The sequence below is a fragment of the Lycium ferocissimum genome, chromosome 12, assembly GCF_029784015.1.
Source record: "Lycium ferocissimum isolate CSIRO_LF1 chromosome 12, AGI_CSIRO_Lferr_CH_V1, whole genome shotgun sequence".
Lineage (NCBI taxonomy): Eukaryota > Viridiplantae > Streptophyta > Magnoliopsida > Solanales > Solanaceae > Lycium > Lycium ferocissimum.
The window spans coordinates 10,679,521-10,702,952 of record NC_081353.1 but is presented as its reverse complement, the minus strand read 5'-3'; the positions used below and the strand labels follow the sequence as shown (position 1 = coordinate 10,702,952).

Sequence of the window (23,432 nt, the reverse complement as noted above, 5' to 3'; positions counted from 1 at the left end):
ATATCAACCTGGTACACACTTGCTAGCGGTCATTCCGTCTAGTCATGACCCATGGGGGACTCGCGAGGTCCATATACCCATTGCGGCGTGCAACCCGATCCCATGTTGCGGCGTGCAACCCGATCCATAACTTGTATATGTTGCGGTGTGCAATCCGATCCATAAATTGCATATGTTGCGGCGTGCAACCCGATCCCATATATCATCGCAAATATGTAATCTCGATCTTACCTTTTCGGCCTTAAAAACCACGTCATATCTCTTTTTCCACAACTTATCCATCAAGTATGTATTAATGAACGCATGCATGCAAGATATCATATACCAATATCATAAAAGTATAGAATGGATCATCATGGAATCACAAAAATTCAAATCGAGTATCAACATGGATCATTCTTTCACAATTTACATGAGTCATGGAGTGATGAGGTAAATGAAGTCATATAATTGCAAGTATTCATCAAACATGGCTAACAGTGATAGGCACCGCCATTTATTTCAACCAGAGGGTGCTTGGATTGACATTTTAAAAATAGCTAATAAGCTAAAAGCTAAAAGCAAATAAGTTGGGAATACCTAACTTTTGGCTTTAGCTTATTTTTGTACTTTTTTGTTTAAAAATAACTGCTTAAAATAAAACTTTATCTTTTCCAAACACCGCAAAAAGTAAAACGCTTAAAAGCCAAAAAACACTTAAAATAAGCCAATCCGAACACCCTACTAATGTTATCTGAGAAAAGTCTCCGTTTATCAAAGCTACGCAAGAAGTGCTTTCAAATTTTACAAAAAACTTGTTCTGACATTTTTCAGCAAACAAACACCGCCGCAAGTTTGTCATGGGAAGGGGAAACGCCGTCACATGAAGTAGGCACTCCCAAGTAAACTACAATATTCATCACAAATAGACCAGTTTAATGTTGAATATTAACTCACTGAAAAATGCCTCTTTAATCAAAAGATTCTCTTTTACATATTTGCTTTAAAATGGCTTCCGAAACTCCTAGTTCCTGATGAAAATATAACAGATACATAAACAAGGAATCTAAAAGAACGGGGAAAAGAAAGAAAGTAAAAGTGAAGAAAACTAATCGCCTCACCGCACATCAACAAGTATGGACTACATTATACAAAAATAGCTCAAGCCCAAGACTTGTTCCGTCTCGACTCTTCCTATACTTGCTCATTTCAAGTTAGAATTAGCTTTCATAGAGCAGCTGGCTCTTCAATTGTTCCTTCTTTTTTGGCTTCATCACCTAGCGTAAATCGAACAAACCTCCTAACCTTTATGTTCTCCCCAAGAGCGGCAACAGTTTGCTTTACCAAATCCTTCACAAGAACACCATCATCTTTTATGAAAGGCTGCTCCAAAAGAACAAGCTCTCCAAGCCTTTTGGAGACCCTGCCCTCAACAATCTTCTCCCTTATGTTTTCAGGCTTGTTCTTAAGATCTTCTCTCTGCATTTCCAACTCCTTTTCCTTGTTGACAGTGCTTTCTGGAATCTCATCGATAGATACGTACTGCACCTGTGGGCAGGCTGCAACTTGCATTGCAATATCATCGACCAACTCCTTAAAGGTGTCACCTCTCGCGACAAAGTCGGTTTCACAATTAACTTCAATTAGCACACCAATGCGAGAGTCATGAATGTACGAACCAATCCTCCCCTCAGCAGCAAGTCGGCTGGACTTTTTATCGGCAGTTGAAAGACCCTTCTTTCGGAGGTATTCCTGTGCCTTTTCAAGATCCCCTCCAGTTTCTGAGAGAGCTTTCTTGCAATCCATCATCCCAGCTCCAGTTTCGTCCCGCAGTTGTTTCACCAAAGCGGCTGAAACTGCTACTCTCGGAGCCCTGCATTGGAATCCATAAAACAGAAATTAACAGTGAGACATAAAAGAATATACGAGTTTTGGGGTTCAAAACAGTATAGGATAAAAATTGGCATGGAGTTACGCAGTAAGATGAGAAAGACAAACTCTGACAGTAATTTCAGATTAGCTCTTCCATAATGCTGTTGGAGCCAGATATTATTTGAAAATAAATGAAGTGGAACATGTACTTAAGTTTAGAAGATTGTATAAGCAGTATTTGAGTCAAAACATAGAAGAAAACTAAAACTATCATTTAATAATGAGAAGTTGAGTAGCAACAATTAGCCAACTGAAAAGATGACACTATAATCTGAATTGTAAAAATTTTGTATTTGACCTGTCATGGAATGCTCTGCAGCCACATTTTTAGTTTTCCAAAGTTTGAAGAAACGTAATATATTGGTAGGATGTAATTATCAAAAAATTAGAAACTTACTCAACAGTAGTCTCCTTGGCTTCAACAGCAGGTTGCTCTTTTACTGGTGAGGAAACAGGTTTAGCTGCAGTTTGAGCAGCCACCTCTGCAGCAAAGTCTTGGCTCTTCTTTTCAAGACCTTCTCCCAGGTTGTATCTAACAAATCTCTTTACTTGGATGTTTTCACCAATCGTTGCAATTGTCTGCTTGACCAAGTCCTTTACAACCATCTTATCATTCTTGATGTAAGGCTGCTCCAGTAATGCCAGTTCTTCAAGCCTCTTATTTATCCGCCCATCAACGATCTTGGATCTGATTTGCTCAGGTTTTGACAATAGGTCTTCCTTCTGCATTTCAATTTCTCTTTCCTTGTTGACGATCTCCTCTGGAACATCTTCTGGAACAAGATACTGCACTTGAGGGTATGCAGCCACTTGCATGGCTAAGTCATCAACTAATTCCTTGAAAATGTCACCACGAGATACAAAATCTGTCTCGCAGTTAACCTCTACCAGGACACCAATTCTGCTATCATGGATGTATGAGCCAATTCTACCTTCAGCTGTAACTCTACTCGATTTCTTATCAGCACTTGCCAATCCCTTTTTCCTGAGATACTCCTGCGCTTTAACAATGTCACCTCCAGTTTCTTTAAGAGCCTTCTTGCAGTCCATCATTCCTGCTCCTGTCTCTTCACGCAGTTGTTTCACAAGAGCAGGTGAAATACCTGTTGCATACCACAGAGGACACGATTTAGTGAACCAGGAAAGTACTTGTTTCGATACAACAGTACCATCTGATGTGTGACAATTTTACATAGATATATCAAGGAATAATATAATCATCCTCTTGTTTCAGTTTATCCGAGTTCACATTACAAAGAGATAGCTTGGCGGAATCAGTCAATGGACCAACAAAAAGAAGGTATGATATAAAGGAAGCAGAGGAAGTTAGATATCCCACAACCATAATAGAGTATCTGAGCTTAACTGACCCCATTAATAGACTATAGATGGACTGAAAGGGGTAGTGTCAGGAAGAAACAAATAGGTTAAATTTTACGAAACTACAGATTTCAGCTACAAAGGCAAACTAGTGACCCATTCAGATTATGACAACCAGTAACGTTAAATATAGTGATAACCCTTCCTCAGCGTTATAATTTATATTCATAATTCAAGACTCTACACTTTCCATAAGTTTGACCTTATATGATACAATAAGGAAAGAGTCAACCTGAACCTTTAGGATATTAGCACTTAAATTCTCTTCAAGACTTACCTTCAATTTCTTTCTCTTAGTTCCTTTCTTCATAGAGACAGTGAATTAATTTACCATGTTTCAAGAGGATATCCACTGTATTAGATCCTTTTTTTCTTCTGTATCTTTATTTACTATCCAACTCAAAATAAAGGACCATGGACATTGAGAATTCATATGCTGACCCTGACTAGCTTGGGATTGAGGCTAGAAGTAGTTGTTATTTGGATAAGCTATCTAATGAGTTAAATCTCTTCTAAGGATGAAGCCTGCAATCTGGTATCTTTAGCTGTACTAGATTCTTTTTTTCTTGAGAAAAAAAAAAAGCTAGTATGGCTAAAGATTCGATGAGCAAGAATCTGTATTTTAGCACAAATCTCATCATTAGGATTTTCATACTCCAAATTGAATGATGAAGGGAGTAGAACGAGCAAATTTTTTAACATTGCTTGGACGATTATCTGGGATCAAATTAAGATATATGTTTACAATAGATTTGAGATTTATAAGAGCACCCAAGGGTGTGACCTAGTGGTCAATGAAGTGGGTTGAGAACCAAGGTCTCAAGTTCAATTCCCCGTGGAGGCAAAAACCACTAGGTGGTCTTTTCCCATCTGTTAAGCCTTGGTGGATAGAGTTACCCGGTACCTGTGTTGGTGGGAGGTAGCAGATATCCCGTGGAATTACTCGAGGTGCGCGGAAGCTGGCCCGAACAGCACAGTCATAAAAAAAAATTGAGATTTATAAGTACCACGTAGGTAGAGAGAAGAAATTCTCTTCAATTTGAAGTCTCCTTCATCACAAACTATGAATGCCATAAAAATCCTGATAAGAAAATGATGTTTACCACTTCAAAGATTTAACGAACAAAGAAAAAATTATTCCGGCTGCATTTTATAACCAGAACTAGAGTTTCTCCTGTTCACAGTTTCAGCGACACATTTAGCATGCAGTACATGTGTAAAAAGTTAAGATTCTCTAATGCAATTTCTTTCTCCAAGAAGGTAAACCACCACCCCTGCCAAAAACACAAGCTTCTAATTCTTTCTAGCGCAGTTATTTCATCACTCAACGGTGAAATTTTTACATCATACCAACTAACACAAATGTTTGGCAACTAGATCCGCAAATTTTATTGTAGAGATTTATTATTTCCTTTTTAACAAGTTAATATCAGAAATATTCCAGAAAAGAAAGGGAAAAGAAAAGAAAAACCTTTTGTTGCGGCTTCATTTGATGAAGCAGTTCCGTTTTGCTCACTTGAGTTCGCAACATTTATATCTTGATCAGTATTGGGAGCCACCTCTTCCTGTTGAACAGCTGTATCAGATGACTTTTCCAATGCGGAAGGAGTATTTTCAACTATAGTCTCCACGCCTCCAGCATCTTCCTGACTTTCTGTGAGCGAAATTGGATTGTCAGCTAGTTTCTTGGTGACTCGCCATTAATTTATCTTTCTCACATAGCACAACATTACGTCCTTTTAAGTAATTTCAAGATTTTACTCGGAGCAAGAAAATCATTCTGTCGTTATGTCAATCAAACAAAAAGCACCTGTTTTGGTCACGAGAAAGTTCTCTATACATTAAACTAGAGACTCTGTAAGTTGAAATGATGCAATACGAAGAAGCAACAGAAGAATAATATACCAAATATTTCAACATGAACTGTACTAGAAGTGCCTTTTCTTAGATTGGTTCATATCCTTATCTTTCATCTCCTCCTCGGATAATATGTAAAGTGTATTTATATCATGCATCAACACCTTATTTGGATTCACAAATTTGTCTAAGCAATGTAATAGTTGTATCCAGCTGTTTGTCATAAATATACACGCGAGAACCAAGGATGTGAAATGAGTAATAAATCAGAGGGGAAATAGGAAAGTTTCATATTAGACACCTTCATCCTTGCTATTCTCCAAAGGAGCTTCAGATTGTCCAGTTGGGCTTGATATACTGTCATTATCATCACCACTAGTTTCCTCTGTTTCTTTGGCAGCCTCTTTGACACTTGCTATTTCAGTTTCAACCTCATTTTCTGCTACTGCATCATCAGTCAGTTTCTCCGTGACCTCCTCGGCCGCCACAGTTTCAGATGCTGAGATCTGATAAGCTGCTTGCTCAGATGAGACAGTTGCAGTTTCAGTTTCCACAGCATCTCCTACAGGTGATACCTCAGCTTGCTGACCAATGGTGGATGTGCTTCCTTCAGGAGCCAAATTTTCAGGAGCTGACTCCACTTCTTCATCAATGTTTTGTTTTGTATCCTCCCCATCTATAGTTTCTGGAACACTATCATTGGCAGCATTGACTGATTCTTCCTCTTTGCCTGTAGTTTCAGGAAACACATCCATTTTATTAGCCGCCACATCTGCTTCCTTTGATTGTTCAGCTAGTTCTTCTTCTTTTTCCCTCTCATCCAAAAATGAAGAGATTTCTTCGTTGCTACGGAAAGCCAATACAAAAGGATTTGTTGCCGAATGGACAACACCCTGGTTGAGCTTTGAGTCCAACTCCGAAGCAGCTTCTTCTTTTTTCATGGTCAAAGTTACCTGTCCTCTGGTAATGCGCAATACACGGACACTAACTTCTTGACCTACTTGTAGTGAAGAGCCACTGTCAATAATTCCAAACGCTTCATCAGCCTCCTCTGATGCTGGCAGGAATCCTTCCTCTCCTTCAGGAAGAGATATAAAAGCACCAGACCTGGTTAGATTTTTTACAGTGCCCTCAAGATCTTGGCCCTTGACAAACTTGGAGACTTTCTTCCCGTCATCTCTCCTTTGGTTGTTCCTTTGTGTGTTCTTCCTTGGAGTTCGGGATCTGTCACCGCTACTGGATGGAGAATCATTCTGTTGCTGTGGCCTACTAGGATCATCACTTTCACGCATGGTGAGAGATATGCGCCCTGTCTCCACGTTTGCTTCAACTAATCTCACTGTCACCTCTTGTCCAACAGATACAATGCTTCCTACATCCTTTACAAAACTATCACTCAACCTAGAAACATGCACTAGTCCATCTGTAAAAGCTCCAAAATCAACAAAGGCGCCAAATGGCTGGATCGACCTGACCTTTCCAGTAAATGTTGCACCTGGAGTAAGATCTTCATTCTTCACAGGAGGCATCTCACTCTTTCTAGCAGGTCTTGAACGCCTAGATTGGACAGATGTAGGACTCACATCTAGTATGGAGGATTCTCCACTTGCTTCTGAGGCTTCACCTGATCCATTATCCGTAGCAGTTGATTCTACTTCTTCCACTGCTACATCAGTCTCAGTTGCTGATACTACGAGACCTCTTAATTTAGGTTGTATAATGCAACCAACTCTAAAATGGGGAAATAATTTAACAGATGTTGACAGAGGTAGGATACATTTTGGGGTAGGTAAAGTTTGCTTGCTGGATTTTCGCGACACATTGTTTCTTGATAAACATGTATTCTTTCTCGTGAGAAAGACAGATCCTGGAGTAACTGATACATTGCTAGTTGCAATTGGAACCATTGGAGCCATGTGGATTTGATATTTGGATTGCTAAAGTTTGTGGAACTACAAGGATTAGATCATCTGTTCCACACCTGAAAAATATATAAAACAGTTAAGAGAAAGAAGAAAACATGACTATCATTAAATGTCATAATATTATGATAGCAACGGCACCATGACCGAAATACTATAAATATATACAAAAACAGATAAGCCCAGGGTAACAAAGTACTCCCTCCGTTTCAATTTGCTGGTCTTACTTTCCTTTTTATTCCGTTTATAAAAGAATGCCCCTTTCCTTTTTTGATAACTCTTTAATTCCAACTTTCCACATGGCATGTTTAAGACCACAAGATTAAAGCGCCTTTTGGTACATTCCACATATCTTAAGTTTAAGACCACAAGATTAAGGGTGTGTTTGGTATGAAGGAAAGTGTTTTCCTACAAAATGTTTTCTTGAAAAACAAGTGAGTTTCTTACTTATTTTCTAGTGTTTGGTAACTAAGCAAAAAAATATTATCCAAAAGCATTTGGATGTAATCTAGCAAAACACTATGGGGGTGGGTAGTGGGGATTCAGGGTTGGTCGGGCGTGGGGTTGGGGGCGTTGGGTGGGTGGGGAGGAGACAATGAAATTGGAATGTCACTTATGGAACTTGCTTTCCATAATTCCGTTAGGGAAGTCATTTTCCCTATTTTTAAGGAACTTAACATTGTGACCAACCAAACATGAGAAAATTAGAAAATGTTTTACTCCATACAAAACACACTCTAAAAGTCTAGTTTACTTTCTTAAACTCCGTGCCAAGTCAAAACTAGACAAACAAATTGAAACGGAGGGAGTACTAGAGTAGCAGTAAATAGATGGATAATGGTATATGTTTAGCCAGCTAACTCGTTGAAAAGCACACACAAACAACAAAAACAAAAGCAGATTTGTAGTTGAACATAAAGAATGTGGTTCAGAAATCATCATAAGCAATTCCATAAGCTGCAAACTCTTGCTATCCCAGCTAGTTTGTTTAACATGTAGACTGGCAGTTTAGAAAGATTCCAATTCACTAAAAATAATGAAAGAGCTGACTATATGGGATTATTTTATCCCACCGGGATAGTAATAAATACCCATTACCAAAAGCGGGATAAAATAATCCCACATCTTATTATCCTTATCAGAGTTAAAAAAAGATGATTCACAAATGCAATTAAGTATCTTTGTAAATTCGCTGACTATCTTACCGGAAACTCTAAGTTACAAGCTATTTAACAATCAAATAAATATAATTTTTAAGTGAAGAAGAATTAAATTTCTTTTCCACTATGGGCAACTCAATGGCCTAGCTGGAACCATTTTCATTGCTCAACATTGAACTTAAAAAACCCCCACGAAATGTAGAAGAAACAATACGAGGATAATTATCGTACTGAATTACCTTTCAATTATGGGTTTCAATAACACTGCTACACGAAAAGCTCTACGCTTTTAAAAGAAAAACACGGAAACATAGAAGGAAGAGAGTTGAAAAATCAAACCTTTGAATGAATAAGAGAGTTGCTGTATATATGAAGAAAGAGCAGGTTTAGTGTAACTGAACTGGTGAGGGGATAGGAGGAAAGGTATATATTATTATATATGGCTAATAAAAAGAGGGAAATGAAAGGTGGGGGCGTCATATCCTTATCCGTCCATCATGTGTTTGTCAAAAACCATGCTGCTCTGTCGGGTCGGATCGGGTTGTGGCCTTTTTTGGGGTTTCTATTTAGGGGTGTGTTTACTGTTTAGTATGAAGGAAAATGTTTTCCGGTAAAATAAGTGATTTTTTTATTTATTTTTATTTTCTGTACATAGGCAATAAACATTTTTATTCTAAAAATATTTGTATATAATTTGAATAAATGTTATGGTACGTGGGGGAGTGGGGAATAAGGTTACGCGGGTGGGGTTGAGATGGGCTGTGTTGGAGGGTAGGGACAAGAGCGGCTCAATACTATTGGTGTGCCTAAAGCCAAGCTTCAATAAGAGACCTTAATTTTATTTTATTTTTAAAAAGAACTTTCATATATATATATATATATATATATATATATATTATTTTGAAATCTATTTTTCTAGCAAAACTATAATAATTATGGGACAAGGACATAAGTAGCCATCCAGCGAAAATATTAGACAACTGGACGGTCACGAAAAATCAAAAGACATTTTGTAACTAAATGTATATTATACACTATATACATACACATTATAAATATTTTTCGGTATACTTTATGTATAGTAATTGTATAATCAGTATATAATATATACACATTAATTATACACATATTATACATTATTTACACAATGTAGTCGTCGGAAAATAAATTCCAGGCTTTCACATCACTCAGTTTACAATCCTCGACAACTATCAATTTCACGAACTCAATTCTTTAAACCATAATTTTAATTCAACTTTTAGCACAGACGAACAACTTCAAAGAATTTTCGTCAATGTTTTTAAGTGCCAAATAGTAATACTCGGATGATTCATCAAAGATAGGTTTTGAGTTCTGATAAAGTTTTAACAAATTGTTGAGATTCACATCTATATATGGATATAACAAAATTAATTTATAATCTATATGACTTAATATGAAAAAGTTATGGCATTCGTTGTGCTTCGTCAAAGTACCCAACATCGCTAAATGGATTATTCGACATTGGGATGTTAGGATAGGTGAGGCAAGATTCCGAGTAGAAGAAATTGTCTCTAACAACAAAGCCGGTGGCAAGGACAACTATGTTGAACAGAAGACAAAAACATGAGGGAAAGGGGAAAAAGGGGAAGGGAGCAGTGTGGCGCACCATGGTCGTCAATGTCAATTCTCCGCATTGGAATTTGCCGGAACAGCGTAGCGGCGTCGTTGTCGCCGACGTCAATTATCTGGCATTGGAGTTTACCGGAGAAGGCAGTGAAGCTCAAAAGGGAAGCTCAAAAGGGATGAAGACAAGAGAAAAGGGGTTGAGCCCTTAAGAAATATGATGTCGTATTCTTTGTGATAAATGGGCTAAAACTTGTTTTTATTTTGGACCTAAGGTATATTTTAGGTCAATAGCTTAAAGTCATGCCTTTTCTTTTTGCTAGCAGCCACACCATATACTTTTTTCAAAAGTTAATTTTACAATCTATTTTTCTAGCTTTTAGTACGAAATTCTCATTCAATATTCATCTCATTTGTAATTTCCAAAACAGAAACCACAAGAATCACAAAGCATTCTTCTTTATATATTTTTTAAAAGAATTAAACATCTTAGTTGATTTATGACAACGTCAATATGCATATCTTTTGGTAATAACGTTTTACTAACTTAATTATCTATAAATAATATATCATACAAAGAATAATAATATTACTTGTCAGATTCTTTCACAAATTGTGCACACACGTTAACTGATTTTGGGGGCCCTTTTTTGGATCAAACGACTATCTAATACTAATTTTTTTTTTCCTTTTAATGTAAAAAAAATTCTTTTTTTAAGTTGAAAATACTTTATATATTTTTTTTTTTTAAAAAAAAGCAATATACAATGTTAATATAAATAAATTTTATATTATGATGTCATCTTTATCTATTGTAGCAGGTAAAAATTTTATTTTTAAGATTTCGAAATTTAAGGAGGCTTACTAAAGATATATTTTTGAATGATCATATAGTATGAATTAGGGGGCCTAAAGCTTGTGCTTCATCGGCTTTACCCAAAAGTTGGCACTAGCTAGGCAGGACACAATCAATGTGGTGTCGCTTGTGGAACTTGTTTTCCCTACTTCCACCAGGGAAGTCATTTTTCTCATTTTTAAGGAACTTGTTTTTCTCAAAATATTTTTCAAAATATTTTGATCAACTGAACATGGGAAGATTGGAAAACAATTTCCAGAAAAATGTTTTTTCTACAGACCGAACACACCCTTACTTTTGGGCTATTTCCTCCATACTGAACACACTCTTACTTTCGGGCTATTTAAGCAAGGGGAAAGATGCAAATATACCCCTTAACTTTGCGATTTATAGCAGATATTTCCTTCATTAAAACAAATGATGCATATATACCCCTGCCTTTACACAAATGACGCAAATATGCCCTTTTTGCTGACGGATTTTTTTTTAAAATCATTTATCTTATTTTTTAATTAAAAATTATCTCATGACTTTTAAAAGATAAGTCTACCCATTTCTAGTGGGTCGGGTCTGGTTTCTTTAAGAAAATGAGTAGATTTATTTTGAAAGTCATGAAGATATTTTTTTAACGAGCCAAACCTGACAAACTAGAAAAAAATTATCACATGGCTTTAAAAAAACAAGTCCACCCATTAAAAAATAAGCTAAATGATTCTTTTAAGAAATTCCATCAGCGAAAAGGATATATTTGCTCCATTTGCGTAACAACAGTGACACAACCCAAATTTCAAGCCGTGAAGGCATCTAACCCCCACCCGGTAGGCGAACTATTTACAACCGATTTAGCCAATTTTAACAAGTATATTATGCGAAAAGAAATAAATAAAGCTATTTAAAAGTCATAAACTAAATCTCATATTCATAATTACGCGAAACAAGTACAACCACCCAAAACCTAGTGTCACAAGTACAAGAACTACTAGGATAGCAAATACAAGTCTAGAATATCATCTGAATATACTCTTAAATAGAAGATAAGATAGAATAATGTAAAAGAGAGAGAGAATATGGTGCCACGAATCAACTAGCAGCTCATCCCGAATCCTCCAAGTCAGGTTCCTCAATGATCAACGAAGCCTTGAGCTACATTAGTGCTAGGGAGAGACTTTGCACACCAAAAAAAAAATGTGCAGCAAGTGTAGAGTTAGTTCGATAAATTAATGTGTACTCAACAACATCGTCGACCGACCCTAAATTAAAACGGAGACGAGGATTGGTCTTCGAATACTACTTCCACACTTAACCGCTGTTAGTCCATCATAATAACAATCAAAATAATCACCGGTTACAAGCCTAGGTAAGAAGCCTCTAAATCCTCAAGTCCGTCTAAGTAGCCAAATAATCAAGTGAATACGATACAATCAACAGTTTAAGCAAGTCATTCAAACAACGAACCAATGAGATGATATGATATGCAAATGATATACAATGTAAGGCCTTTCCCTCACCAGTATACACACGTTCAAATTCTATGAATAGTGACCCATGGGGGACTCGCGAGGTCCACATGCCAACCCAAAATTTCCTTCGGGTTCCTAGCCATTTAGGCTTCCAATCACAATACAAAGCCTTGTAGGCTCCAAATCACAATACTCAGCCCTTAGGCTCACATTACGTGTCATTTAGCCAATCTGGCTCATCATCAGCATCACTCCGTCCGAAACCATTTCCCTTCGGACATCACAAATGTTTCCTCAAATGCATATGAGATCCTATATAAAGCATGAATATGACATACACAACCATAAGAAATCAAGCTAAGAAATAAAGACTCAACCTTTAGCTCTTTTCCACTTTTAAACGAGTATTTTTAGGAGTGATGAGAATATGGAATCGCAAACAAGACAGGAAATAAGCATAGAAGCAAATAAATAAGGGACTTCATATCCCAATAACAAACATAATCAATTTATGCTATCAACTAATGCCCAAAGCATTGGCATTCAGACCAGATTATACAATTGAAATTACGCAAATACCCATATCATAGCACCGGTATCCGATACAAGTGCTCGTCACCTTACAAGTATCGGGACCCCCTTTATGATACAAGTCCAACTCCATCGAGCTTCATGAAGATGGAGTCTTTGAAGATTATGGGAGGTCAACATAGGACGGCCTTCAAGATATGAGAGATAGCTTGGATGAAAGGCTTCAAGACCATCACATTCAAGATTTAGAAGATAGCTTGGGAGGCTATTTGTAACAAGAGGCTATTTGGGAGAAAGAGGCTATGCATGCAAAAGAGGCTAATACTTAAATGCAAGCCTTTTTCAAGTTTCATTTCCAAGGAAGACATCCAAACAAGACCCTTACTTCATTAAGGGTATAATTGTAATAGAGCTAGTTGTCTTCCTTAGTTTCTTAGTACAAATAGTAGGCTAAACATTTCAATACTTAGTTTATGTTGAATATTGATGTTGAATACTCTAGTAAGAGTTATGAGTGCTTGAAAAAGTCATTGTTGAACCTTGATTGGAAAAGGGGGTTGCTTGGGAATTCAATTCCCTTGAGGTCCACTTCATAGGTTTAGGTGCTTTTATTGGATATTCATTTGAGGTGTTTTAGTTTAATATACTTTAGGGTTGCTTTTGATTCCAATCTTTGTGTCTACCTTTTATCCTTTACTTTATTATTGTTATTTTCTTATTTTTGTTATCTATTATTATATCAATTGGTATCAGAGCTTGATTTAGGTTTGTTCCAAAAAATCTAATCTTGGGTTTTGTTACCAAAAAAAAAAAAAATGAAAATCACAAAAAAAAAAAAAAATCCACGAATTTCTTGTTGATTATGTTGAATCTAGTGTTAGATTTGAGTTCCTTAGTGTTTTAGGGTTTCAAATCTGAAGTTTCGAGTCATTCCATGTTGTTTTGAGATTTTCACCCTTATTGAGTTGAAGAACTTGAAGTGGGTCTTGGTGATTTGGCTGAAATTGGAACTTGAAAGCTATTGGGCTTTGTTCTACAAGTGAAGGGGAGTCTAGATCTAAAAAATAAGTTGATTTGAAGGTAGTTGAAAATTTGAAATTCATGGTGTTCTTGAAAACCTTCAAATCTTCATAAGGAAGAAGACTCTCCAAAAGGCCATTTGATCCAAAAGTTGTCAAACAAAGTTGTGAAAAAGTATTTTTTTTTTCACCCCAAAAAGGAAAGATACTAGGTTGAGCGGGCCCAATACATCAACAAAAATCTGAAAATTCAGCCCAAAGTTCGAGAAAATCGTCACAGAAAACCCCGTATCGGGTCAGCTAAGCGGAAGGAAAGCGCGTGAACGGGTCCGCTTTCTCCATGCATCGCGAACCAGTCGCACGTGTGCAAAAATTTCTTGAATTTTCTGATTTCTGCAGGGCGCGTATTGCACAACTTTAGAGGGGTCAATTTCGCGCGATCCATCCGCGAAGCATGAGAAAAGCCTGATTTCCTGAAAAGTTCTAAAAATTTTCGAAGTGTCAACGGTTTGATTCTTTCCTAACTTCATTTATTTAATTCTTCTAACTAATTAACAACTAGTAATTGATCCTTACTTGGTTGTTAACTAGTTCTTGAGTCCCTTTTCATTCGTGCCAATTCTTTTCGTTCTTTTTTTTTTCGTTTTTACTTCGTTGTTAATTCTTGGCTCAAGTTCGTTAGTTTAAATTGAGTCGTCCATTCTTCCAACTTGAACAAGAATCTATTCCGACCTCAAGTAGCAATTGAGTATCTTATGAACCACCGGATCTAAACAAGAATCAACATCGGCCAATCCAATTGAGTGGTAAAAGGCAAAAGAGTGTGAGTTCATTTGAGTGGTGCTAGCCAAGCACAAAAGAGTGTAAACACGAGAGTTGTGAGGTTTTCTTTACTACTAACGTTGTTTGCTTGTTTTGTTGAGTGTTTTAAGAAGGTACAATGACGACGGTGAAGGAAACTTAAGTTCCCACTTGGGAACCTATACTTGGTGATGTGATGGCTATGTTAACCAAAACGAAGAGTCAAATAGATAACCTAGAGAGGAAGATGGGAAGAACAGAGGGCAGTAAGAGGGAGAATGTGGTGGAACAAAGGAGAGAACTTAAAAGAATATCTACCCAAATGCTCGTGAGGGTATGCGGTGTTATGAGATTCCGCCTTATGATTGATGATTCTTATCGCCATAACTTCGTTTCCTCTAATGTGGTTAATCGATTGGGCTTACCTTACTTTGATGAAGAGATATCCTTATTATGATAAAAAAGGAAACTGGGTGGATAAAGTGATTAAGGTATCGTTTTCTTGTGGAGACTACCAAGAGGAAGTTTGGTGTAACATACTTCCTTTGTTTGATTGTGACTTGTTTTTGGGAATTGATTGGTTTGAAAGTCATAGGCTATCATATGAGCAAGAATGGTACAAGTATGTAGTGGACAAAAAGTGGAAACTTCTCTTTCCAACCATATCCCCTAAAGATGAACTTTAGAGACAAAAGATAGAGAGGAGTAAGGGAGTGCAAAGTGGTAACTCACGAGCGGAAAAAGGAGAGGATGTGAGGAGTGATGTGAGAGAGTTGCCACAAAATCATTCTAACCTTTCCCCTCCTTCTTCTTGTTTTAAAGACTCTTTTGTAGGTACTCAAGGAAATAAATTGCTAAAGAAGCCTTCATGTGAAGAGCTACCATGCTTGAAAGAACAAGTTGAGATCAATCAAGGTGAGAAGACCCTTTCAAATGGACTACAAGGTAAAATGCCTAATTTTAACACTCCAAGTGATGTGATCATGCATAATGAAAACTTGAGTGTAAATGAAGCATTATCTTTTTGTGAACTTGGTGATTTCTTGCATTATTTTGGGTATCATGATCCTTTGTCATGTGTTAATAATGTCATTATTGAGAGTGTTCTTACACTAGTTGATCCTTTTGATGACGAAATTGATTCTTCTTGTAAGATCAATTTGTGTCCACCTAGTGTTGACACTTGTGATTTAAATGATAGTACATTGTCATGTGATAGGGATGATCGAACACTAGTTGACTGTAATTGTGGTAATCATGCTAGAAGATCTTGTGAGCTTGACATGATACCAACTAGTGTTGATATTTGTATTGACCAACTTGCTTGTATTGTTAATCCACTAATTGAGGAATCTTGTGATGTGTTTAATGAGCCTCTCCTTAGTGATGATGTTGATATAGTTGGTCATTTGAAAGAGTATGACACCTCACCTATGTTTGTTTCATGTCAAAATGAGTCTTTTGATCTTGCTTCAGTGTCATGTGATAAGATTCAAGATTGTAATGGTGATGTGTGTCTTGTGGATAGTCATGTAAATGAATGTGCTTTGAAAGATGACATTGGTCTTTTTGAGAATGAAATGACAAGCTTTGACTCCTCATTATTCATGGATTATTCTCTTGTAAAGGACAATGTCTTATTTGATGATAACATGATTATTGAAAGTGAAGTGCCTAGTGAAATGTATTGTAATGTTAAGAGTGTAACCAATTTTGGGGGCTACATGGTATTTGAAAATCCACTATGGAATGATGACACTCTTCCCTATGATGGAGATCTTCCCTTGGGAAATGATAGTACACTTATGGGGAAGGAGTATTTTGAAAAGGAAGGCGATACTTGTTTGCAAATTGCTAACTCTTCCTTATGTGTTCCGAATCTTAGTAGCATGCTTGATCTTGTTCTTGAACTTAATAGTGAAGCTACATTTGAGGACACCATAGATGAAGTTTTTTTGCGTGACACTCATGATTGTGTTGGGTGTGCATCTTATGTTGAGTGGGGTCTTATTGGGGTATGTAGTTGTTGCTTTGACCATAATATGTGGATATCCTTCCCTTTTGACCCCAGGTGAAGTCTTAAATTTGTGTGATTGGTCTAGTTTGGATATAGGGGATCATTGGTGCTTCATGTCTAGGAGAACCAATGTGACATTTCTTACTTGTTATTTTGACACCAGTGGTCTTTTTATGATATCCTCATTTCATGATCTTTGGGATAGCTAATTGCTTAATGCTCTATGTGAGAGCTTGTTCTTCATAAAAGCGGTTGATACTTGGCTATATCACGAATTTGTGCATCCTTGGCATGTTGGTTGATTGATTTATTCTTACGCTAACCCTCATACTTTGAGGAGTTTGTTTTCGTTTGTCTCCCTTATGGTTTTGCAAGGTTTAGATTCGAGGACGAATCTTTTTCAAGAAGGGGAGAATGATACAAGCCAACTCTATCAACCTTCACGAAGATGGAGTCTTTGAAGATCATAGGAGGTCAACATCGGACGACCTTCAAGATATGGGAGATAGCTTGGATGGAAGGCTTCAAGACCATCACATTCAAGATTTGGAAGATAGCTTGGGAGGCTATTTGTGACAAGAGGCTATTTGGGAGAAGGAGGCTATGCATGCAAAAGAGGCTAATACTTAAATGCAAGCCTTTTTCAAGTTTAATTTCCAAGGAAGACATCCAAACAAAGCCCTTACTTCATTAAGGATATAATTGTAATAGAGCTAGTTGTCTTCTGTTACACTTTGGAAAATTTCCCGTTAGCGTACAGTGAATAGACTAATGAAGGGCATGACGTATACGATATTTTGATAAGTAAGAAATGGCATTTGATGACCCTAAACGAGATTCCAAAGACATTCAAGGTAAGGAAGGAAAGTCGTTAAGGAAAACAAGTCATATGTTGTGTGTCGGGCAAGATTTACGAGTATCGAGTTAATGATATTTTAATGATGCTTTGAGGAAGAGTTATGACGTCCCTTAGATTGGTATTGAGGTGTTAAACAAGTGTTAAGAAGGTTTCATAAGGATCGGAGATCAAACGAGTCGACGAGAACAAGTCTCGGATAGCTGGACATTATACGGCCAGACATACTGGCCGTATAAAATACACGGACCGTATGTCCAGCCGTAGGTTCAGCCCAGAATGGCACACCTCACTGGACCAAACATACGGTCCAGACATACGGCCAGTGAAAAATATATGGACCGTATGTTGGTCCGTATGTTCTGGTCGGGGCTGAATTGTGTTATTTAATAAGGATCCAAGTTTCATTTATTTCATTTCACCTTTCACTCCCCTTCTCTCTAAAACATCTCTCTACATTTCTCCCACAAGATTTCAAGAGAAATTAGTGTTCAACTTCATCAAACCAAGTGAATCAAGTATAAGAAACCCATTAAAGTTCATCCAAGACAAGAATCCAAGTGAAGGTGAAACTAGGGTTTTGCTCAAGTGAAGTGTTTGCACCCATGGTTCATTCCTACACCATCTAAGGTAAGTTTTATGACATTTCCATGTTGTTTAAGGTATTTGAAAGTTGAAACACTTGGATTGCAAAAGGATATAGGAAATGGGTCATGAATGTGGGATAGTGTCACTTTTGAGTAAATGTTTGGGTTGAGTCATGATTCTTGATACATTATGATTATAATCATGTTATAAATGATGTTGAGAACATGAGATAGATGTCATATATGAATGAACAAAATTGTGTGATATAACCATCTATATGGAGGAATTGAAGTGAATTGAGAAGTAAGGATAATGTAGTTGAATAAAGGCTATTGTGATGATGTTGTGAAAGTTATTATTGATGTTTGGGAGTTGATATGTGATATGGACGAAGTTGTATAAATAAAGGAGATGCTTTCCAATTTTCTCTAGCTTTAGTCATGTATGTTAAGTCATCGATTTCCTAATGATAGTATAACTCTAATGAAGGTAGAAGTGTGAGCATTGAAGAAGAACGTACAAGTGATAGAATAGTTGAACGAAGAGGTATGTAAGGCTAACCCTTCTTTCATAAGGCATGGTTCTTTGGCCAACTATCTATCCTTCTATGAGCCTATGATATTCTTCAATGATCCTATCTCTAAAAGCTACTAAGCTTATGATTCTCGATATGATACGATTGTACTAAGTTCCTTATACGACGAGTAATCCTCTAAGGATAGAATGTAATGAATGACGATAGTAAAAAGGCTAAAGATGATTATGAGCATATATGTATATGTGCCCATGTGTGGCTCTTATGAAACCCCGAGCTTCTATGGCCAGGTAGAATATAGTAGATATGTATATATGTAATGCGCGCGTACCACTACAGTTGGGTACGGATAACACTGAGCCTTGGTAGGGCCAGGTATGTATGACACTGGGCCTTGTTAGGGCCAGGTATGTGAAACACCGAACCTTCGTGTTCGGGTATGCTATATAAATGCTATGTATATGACATCAATATGAGTACGAATATGCTAAGTATATGTAAATGTTAAGTAAAGACTATGTATATAATGTATATGAGATGTAAATGATATGAATATGAGTATGAATGGAAATATGAATACGAATACGAAAATGGATATGAAAGGTAAATGAGTACGAATATGGATGTATGTACACGGATACGCAATAGAAATGGAATATCCCTATGGAAAGCAAGTAAGTGCTATGACGATGATACTATTATCTCCCATCCTATGCTATTTCATATGTTATCTATTATGCTTTCATATTAATGTTGATCATGCTTTACATACTCAATATATTCTTTGTACTAACGTCCTTTTATTTGTGGACGCTGCGTCATGCGCGCAGGTGGCCAGGGAGACAGACTCGATCCATAGCTTCATTATTCAGGGACTACATAGCGGGGCTCCATTTCATTCGGAGCTGCAGCTTTTGGTATAGATTCTTTTCTGTATATATTTATGGGCACGGCGGGGTCCTGTCCCGCTTATATGATATGACATATTCTTCTTAGAGGCTCGTAGACATGTGTATATAGGTAGATGTGTTTGGCCTTGTCGGCCTATATTTTGGATATTATTTTGTTAGCCTCGTCGGCTTATGTACATTTATACGGGCATAGTTGTTAATGATGATATAGATGTGTTGTTGCCCAATGGGATTAATATGAATGATGAATGAAAGCATGATTTAGCTATGTGGCTCACCTATATGTGATGTGAAAGTATGTTAAGAGGTGCCTGGGCGGGTTAGCACCGGGTGCCCGCCGAGGCCCTCCGGTTGGGTCATGACAAAAGTGGTATCAGAGCAGTTCTGTCCTAGGGTGTGTCTACGAGCCGTGTCTAGTAGTGTCTTGGTTATGGGTGTGTTGCGCGCCACACTTATAAACAAGAAAAGTTGCCCGAGCATTTTAGGAATGAATGACCTTCTTTCTTCATAAGAATCGTGCGATAGAGCTATGATATAAGAACTTCTTGTTCCTTAACCGTGTATTATTTATTTGAGAGATGCTGTAAAGAGAAAGGCTACGGCGACCCAAAAAGGGCAAGACGGTGGCGGAATAGCGGCCGAAAGAGCACCGCCACCGGTAGTAGAGGAAAGTGAGTCCCGAGTGTGGCTCAATCTCGGTCCTCCCGTTCGGTACCTATTTAGAGGACGAACGTGAGGGAGCCTCCCCTAGCTCCGGCCACCTGGTTCCTCCACCGGATGCGCAGTAGCAAGATGTAAAAGAGGCCATTCATTTGCTTACTCAATTGGTTGCTGCCCAGACTCAGCGGCAAAGTACAGGGCAAGGTGATAGGGCTTTTAGTGCAAGGGCCCGTGATTTCATTAGTTTGAACCCTTCGGAATTCTTTAGATCAAAGCCGGATGATGACCCTCAGAATTTCATCGATGGTATGTTGAGGACGCTTTGGTTGATACATGCTTCGGACGCCGAATCGGTAGAGTTAGCGTCCTATAGATTGAGGGATGTTGCGGTTCATTGGTATACGATTTGGATGGCTTCACGGGGAGCCAATGCACCTCCTCCGGTATGGCAAGAATTTGTAGATGCTTTTCTCCGACATTATTTGCCTCCGGAAGTTCGGCGAGCTAGAGCTGACAAGTTCTTAAATTTGAGGCAAGGGAGCATGAGTGCTCTAGAGTATAGTCTCCGCTTCAATTCTTTGGCTAGGTACGCTTCGGCCATGGTAGCGGATATGGGTGACCGAGTGCACCGGTTTGCGAAAGGCCTAGGGCCAGATTTGATGGATAGATTCTTGACCGCGTCCCTTCAGGACAATATGGACATTTCACACATCCAAGCCCATGCTCAGAATTTAGAAGAAAGCCTACAACAACAAAGAAGTGAGCGTGAGCATGATAGAGGGCATAACAAGAGGGCTAGATCTTCGGGTCCGATGAGTGAGTATATAGGCGGGCATAGACAACAGTTTTTGGGGCATTCAGGACATTCTATGATTAGTGCGCCTCCACGATTTTCAGGCCAGATATTTGATAGATCTACTCATCCCGGGCCGAGTCAGAGCTTTTCGGGATCTCAGTTTAGAGGTGATTCGGGTCAGGCGAGGCCACCCGTACCATGATGTTCACAGTAAAGGAAGTTACATTGGGGTCAGTGCAGATTGGGTTCCGAGGTTTGCTACTCATGTGGTCTTCCAGGCCATATTATGTGTGATTGCCCCTCAGTTGGTGGTAGAGGTAGGACCCAGCCTTCAAGGTCGATAGCCATATCTTCATCATCTATGCGCCCTATAGGGCCAGGTTCAAATGCTCCAGTCGGCCATGGTAGAGGCAGAGGGAGAGTCCCCAGTTCTAGCGGTCCTCAGCACCGTATTTATGCTTTGGCTGGACGCCAAGATCTTGAGTCTTCTCCTGATGTGGTCACAGGTATATTATCGATATTTTCTAATGATGTATATGCTTTGATAGATCCGGGCTCCACATTGTCATATGTTACTCCGTATATTGCGGGTCAGTTTAGAATCAAACCGGAGTCGATTAAACCTTTTGAGGTGTCTACACCCGTTAGTGAATCGGTAATAGCTAGCCGAGTATATAGAAATTATATAATTGTGATTTGTGATCGTCGTACTATGATTGACTTGCATGAGTTAAAAATGGTGGATTTTGATGTTATTATGGGCATGGATTGGTTGGCTTCTTGCTATGCCAATGTTGATTGTAGAATGAAAATGGTTCATTTCCAATTTCGGGAGAACCAGTTTTAGAATGGAAAGGAAATACGGCGTCACCAAAGGGTAGGTTTATTTCCTATCTAAAAGCAAGGAAAATGATCACAAAAGGTTGCATTTATCATCTAGTGCGGGTTCAGGATGTAGGCTGAACCGCCAACTCTTCGATCGGTTCCGTAGTGAATGAGTTTCGGACGTGTTCCGGAAGAGCTTCCGAGCCTCCCTCCCGAGCGAGAGATTGATTTTGCTATTGATGTGTTGCTAGACACGAAGCCTATATCTATTTCTCCTTATAGAATGGCTCGGCATTGAAAGAGTTGAAGGAGCAATTAAAAAGACTTACTTCGAGAAAGGCTTTATTAGGCCTAGTTCATCCCGTGGGGAGCACCAGTATTATTTGTCCGAAAGAAAGATGGCTCCTTGAGAATGTGTATTGATTATCGGCAATTGAATAAGGTGACGATTAAGAATAAATACCCTCTTCCGAGGATTGATGACTTATTCGATCAATTACAAGGTTCCAAATGGTTTTCAAAGATAGATTTGAGATCCGGTATCATCAAGTGAGAGTTAGGGAGAAAGATATCCCTAAGACGACCTTGAACAAGATATGGCCATTTTGAGTTCGGGTAATGTCATTTGGGCTAACTAATGCAGCGTTGTTCATGGATTTGATGAACGATGTGTTCAAGCCCTTTCTAGATTTGTTCGTGATTGTATTCATCGATGACATCTTGGTGTATTCTAGATCCGAGGCAGAACATGCGGATCATTTGCGTACTGTCCTTGGAGTTCTTCAAACTCGAGAGTTGTTTGCAAAATTTTCTAAGTGTGAGTTTTGGTTGAACTCAGTGACATTTCTGGGGCACATTGTCTCAGCCGATGGTATTCGGGTAGATAGCCAAAAGATTGAGGCCGTGAAGACTTGGCCAAGGCCCACAACTCCTATAGAGGTTCGTAGCTTCCTGGGCTTAGCAGGATATTACCGGAGATTTGTTGAAAGTTTCTCTTCTATTTCTGCACCACTCACAAAGCTGACCCAGAAATCAGCAAAGTTTCAATGGACAGATGCTTGTGAACGTAGCTTCCAAGAGCTAAAAGATAGATTGACTTCTGCACCGGTCCTAACACTTCCAGAGGGATTGGAAGGTTATGTTGTTTATTGTGATGCTTCAGGCATTGGGCTAGGATGTGTATTGATGCAACATGGTAAGGTGATTGCATATGCTTCAAGGCAATTGCGAAAACATGAAAAGAATTATCCAACCTATGATCTTGAATTGGCCGTAGTGATTCATGCATTAAAAATATGGAAACATTATTTATATGGTGTTCATGTAGATATTTACACAGATCATAAAAGCCTTCAGTATATTTTCAAGCAGAAAGAGTTGAATTTGCGGCAACGACGATGGTTGGAATTGCTAAAAGATTATGATGTTAACATTCTATATCACCCCGGAAAGGCAAATGTTGTGGCTGACGCTCTTAGCTGTAGATTTATGGGAAGTTTGTGTGATGTACAACTAGAGAAAAGAGAAATGGCTCGTGAGCTCCAGCAGTTAGGTAGCCTAGGAGTTCGAGTAGTGGACTCGGTGCAGCGGGGGAACTACCATTCGAATTCGAGCGGTTTCGTCGCTAGTAGTGGAAGTGAAAGAGCGACAATACGAAGATCACATGCTAATGACTTACAGAGATACACTCCCTTAGAAAGAGGAGTCATCATTTGAGATTGCAAGAGACGGAGTTCTCCGAT

The 23,432-nt window shown here is 38.3% G+C and overlaps 1 protein-coding gene across 2 annotated transcripts; it reads right to left on the bottom strand.

The window, feature by feature from the left end:
* Positions 1 to 913: 913 nt before the first annotated feature.
* Positions 914 to 8,725, bottom strand: LOC132039944 (polyprotein of EF-Ts, chloroplastic). Of its 2 annotated transcripts, none has more exons than XM_059430505.1 (5): positions 8,570 to 8,725; positions 5,450 to 7,129; positions 4,763 to 4,945; positions 2,309 to 3,014; positions 914 to 1,852 (listed from the first exon to the last, which is right to left on the bottom strand). In XM_059430505.1, the coding sequence occupies exons 2-5, from the start codon at positions 7,062 to 7,064 to the stop codon at positions 1,207 to 1,209; spliced, it is 3,150 nt and encodes a 1,049-aa protein (XP_059286488.1). In that variant the 5' UTR covers positions 7,065 to 7,129; positions 8,570 to 8,725; the 3' UTR covers positions 914 to 1,206. The 2 variants fall into 2 exon arrangements, with proteins under 2 accessions (XP_059286488.1, XP_059286487.1); XM_059430504.1 differs by having other exon boundaries at positions 8,470 to 8,635.
* Between the last annotated feature and the right edge of the window lie 14,707 nt (positions 8,726 to 23,432).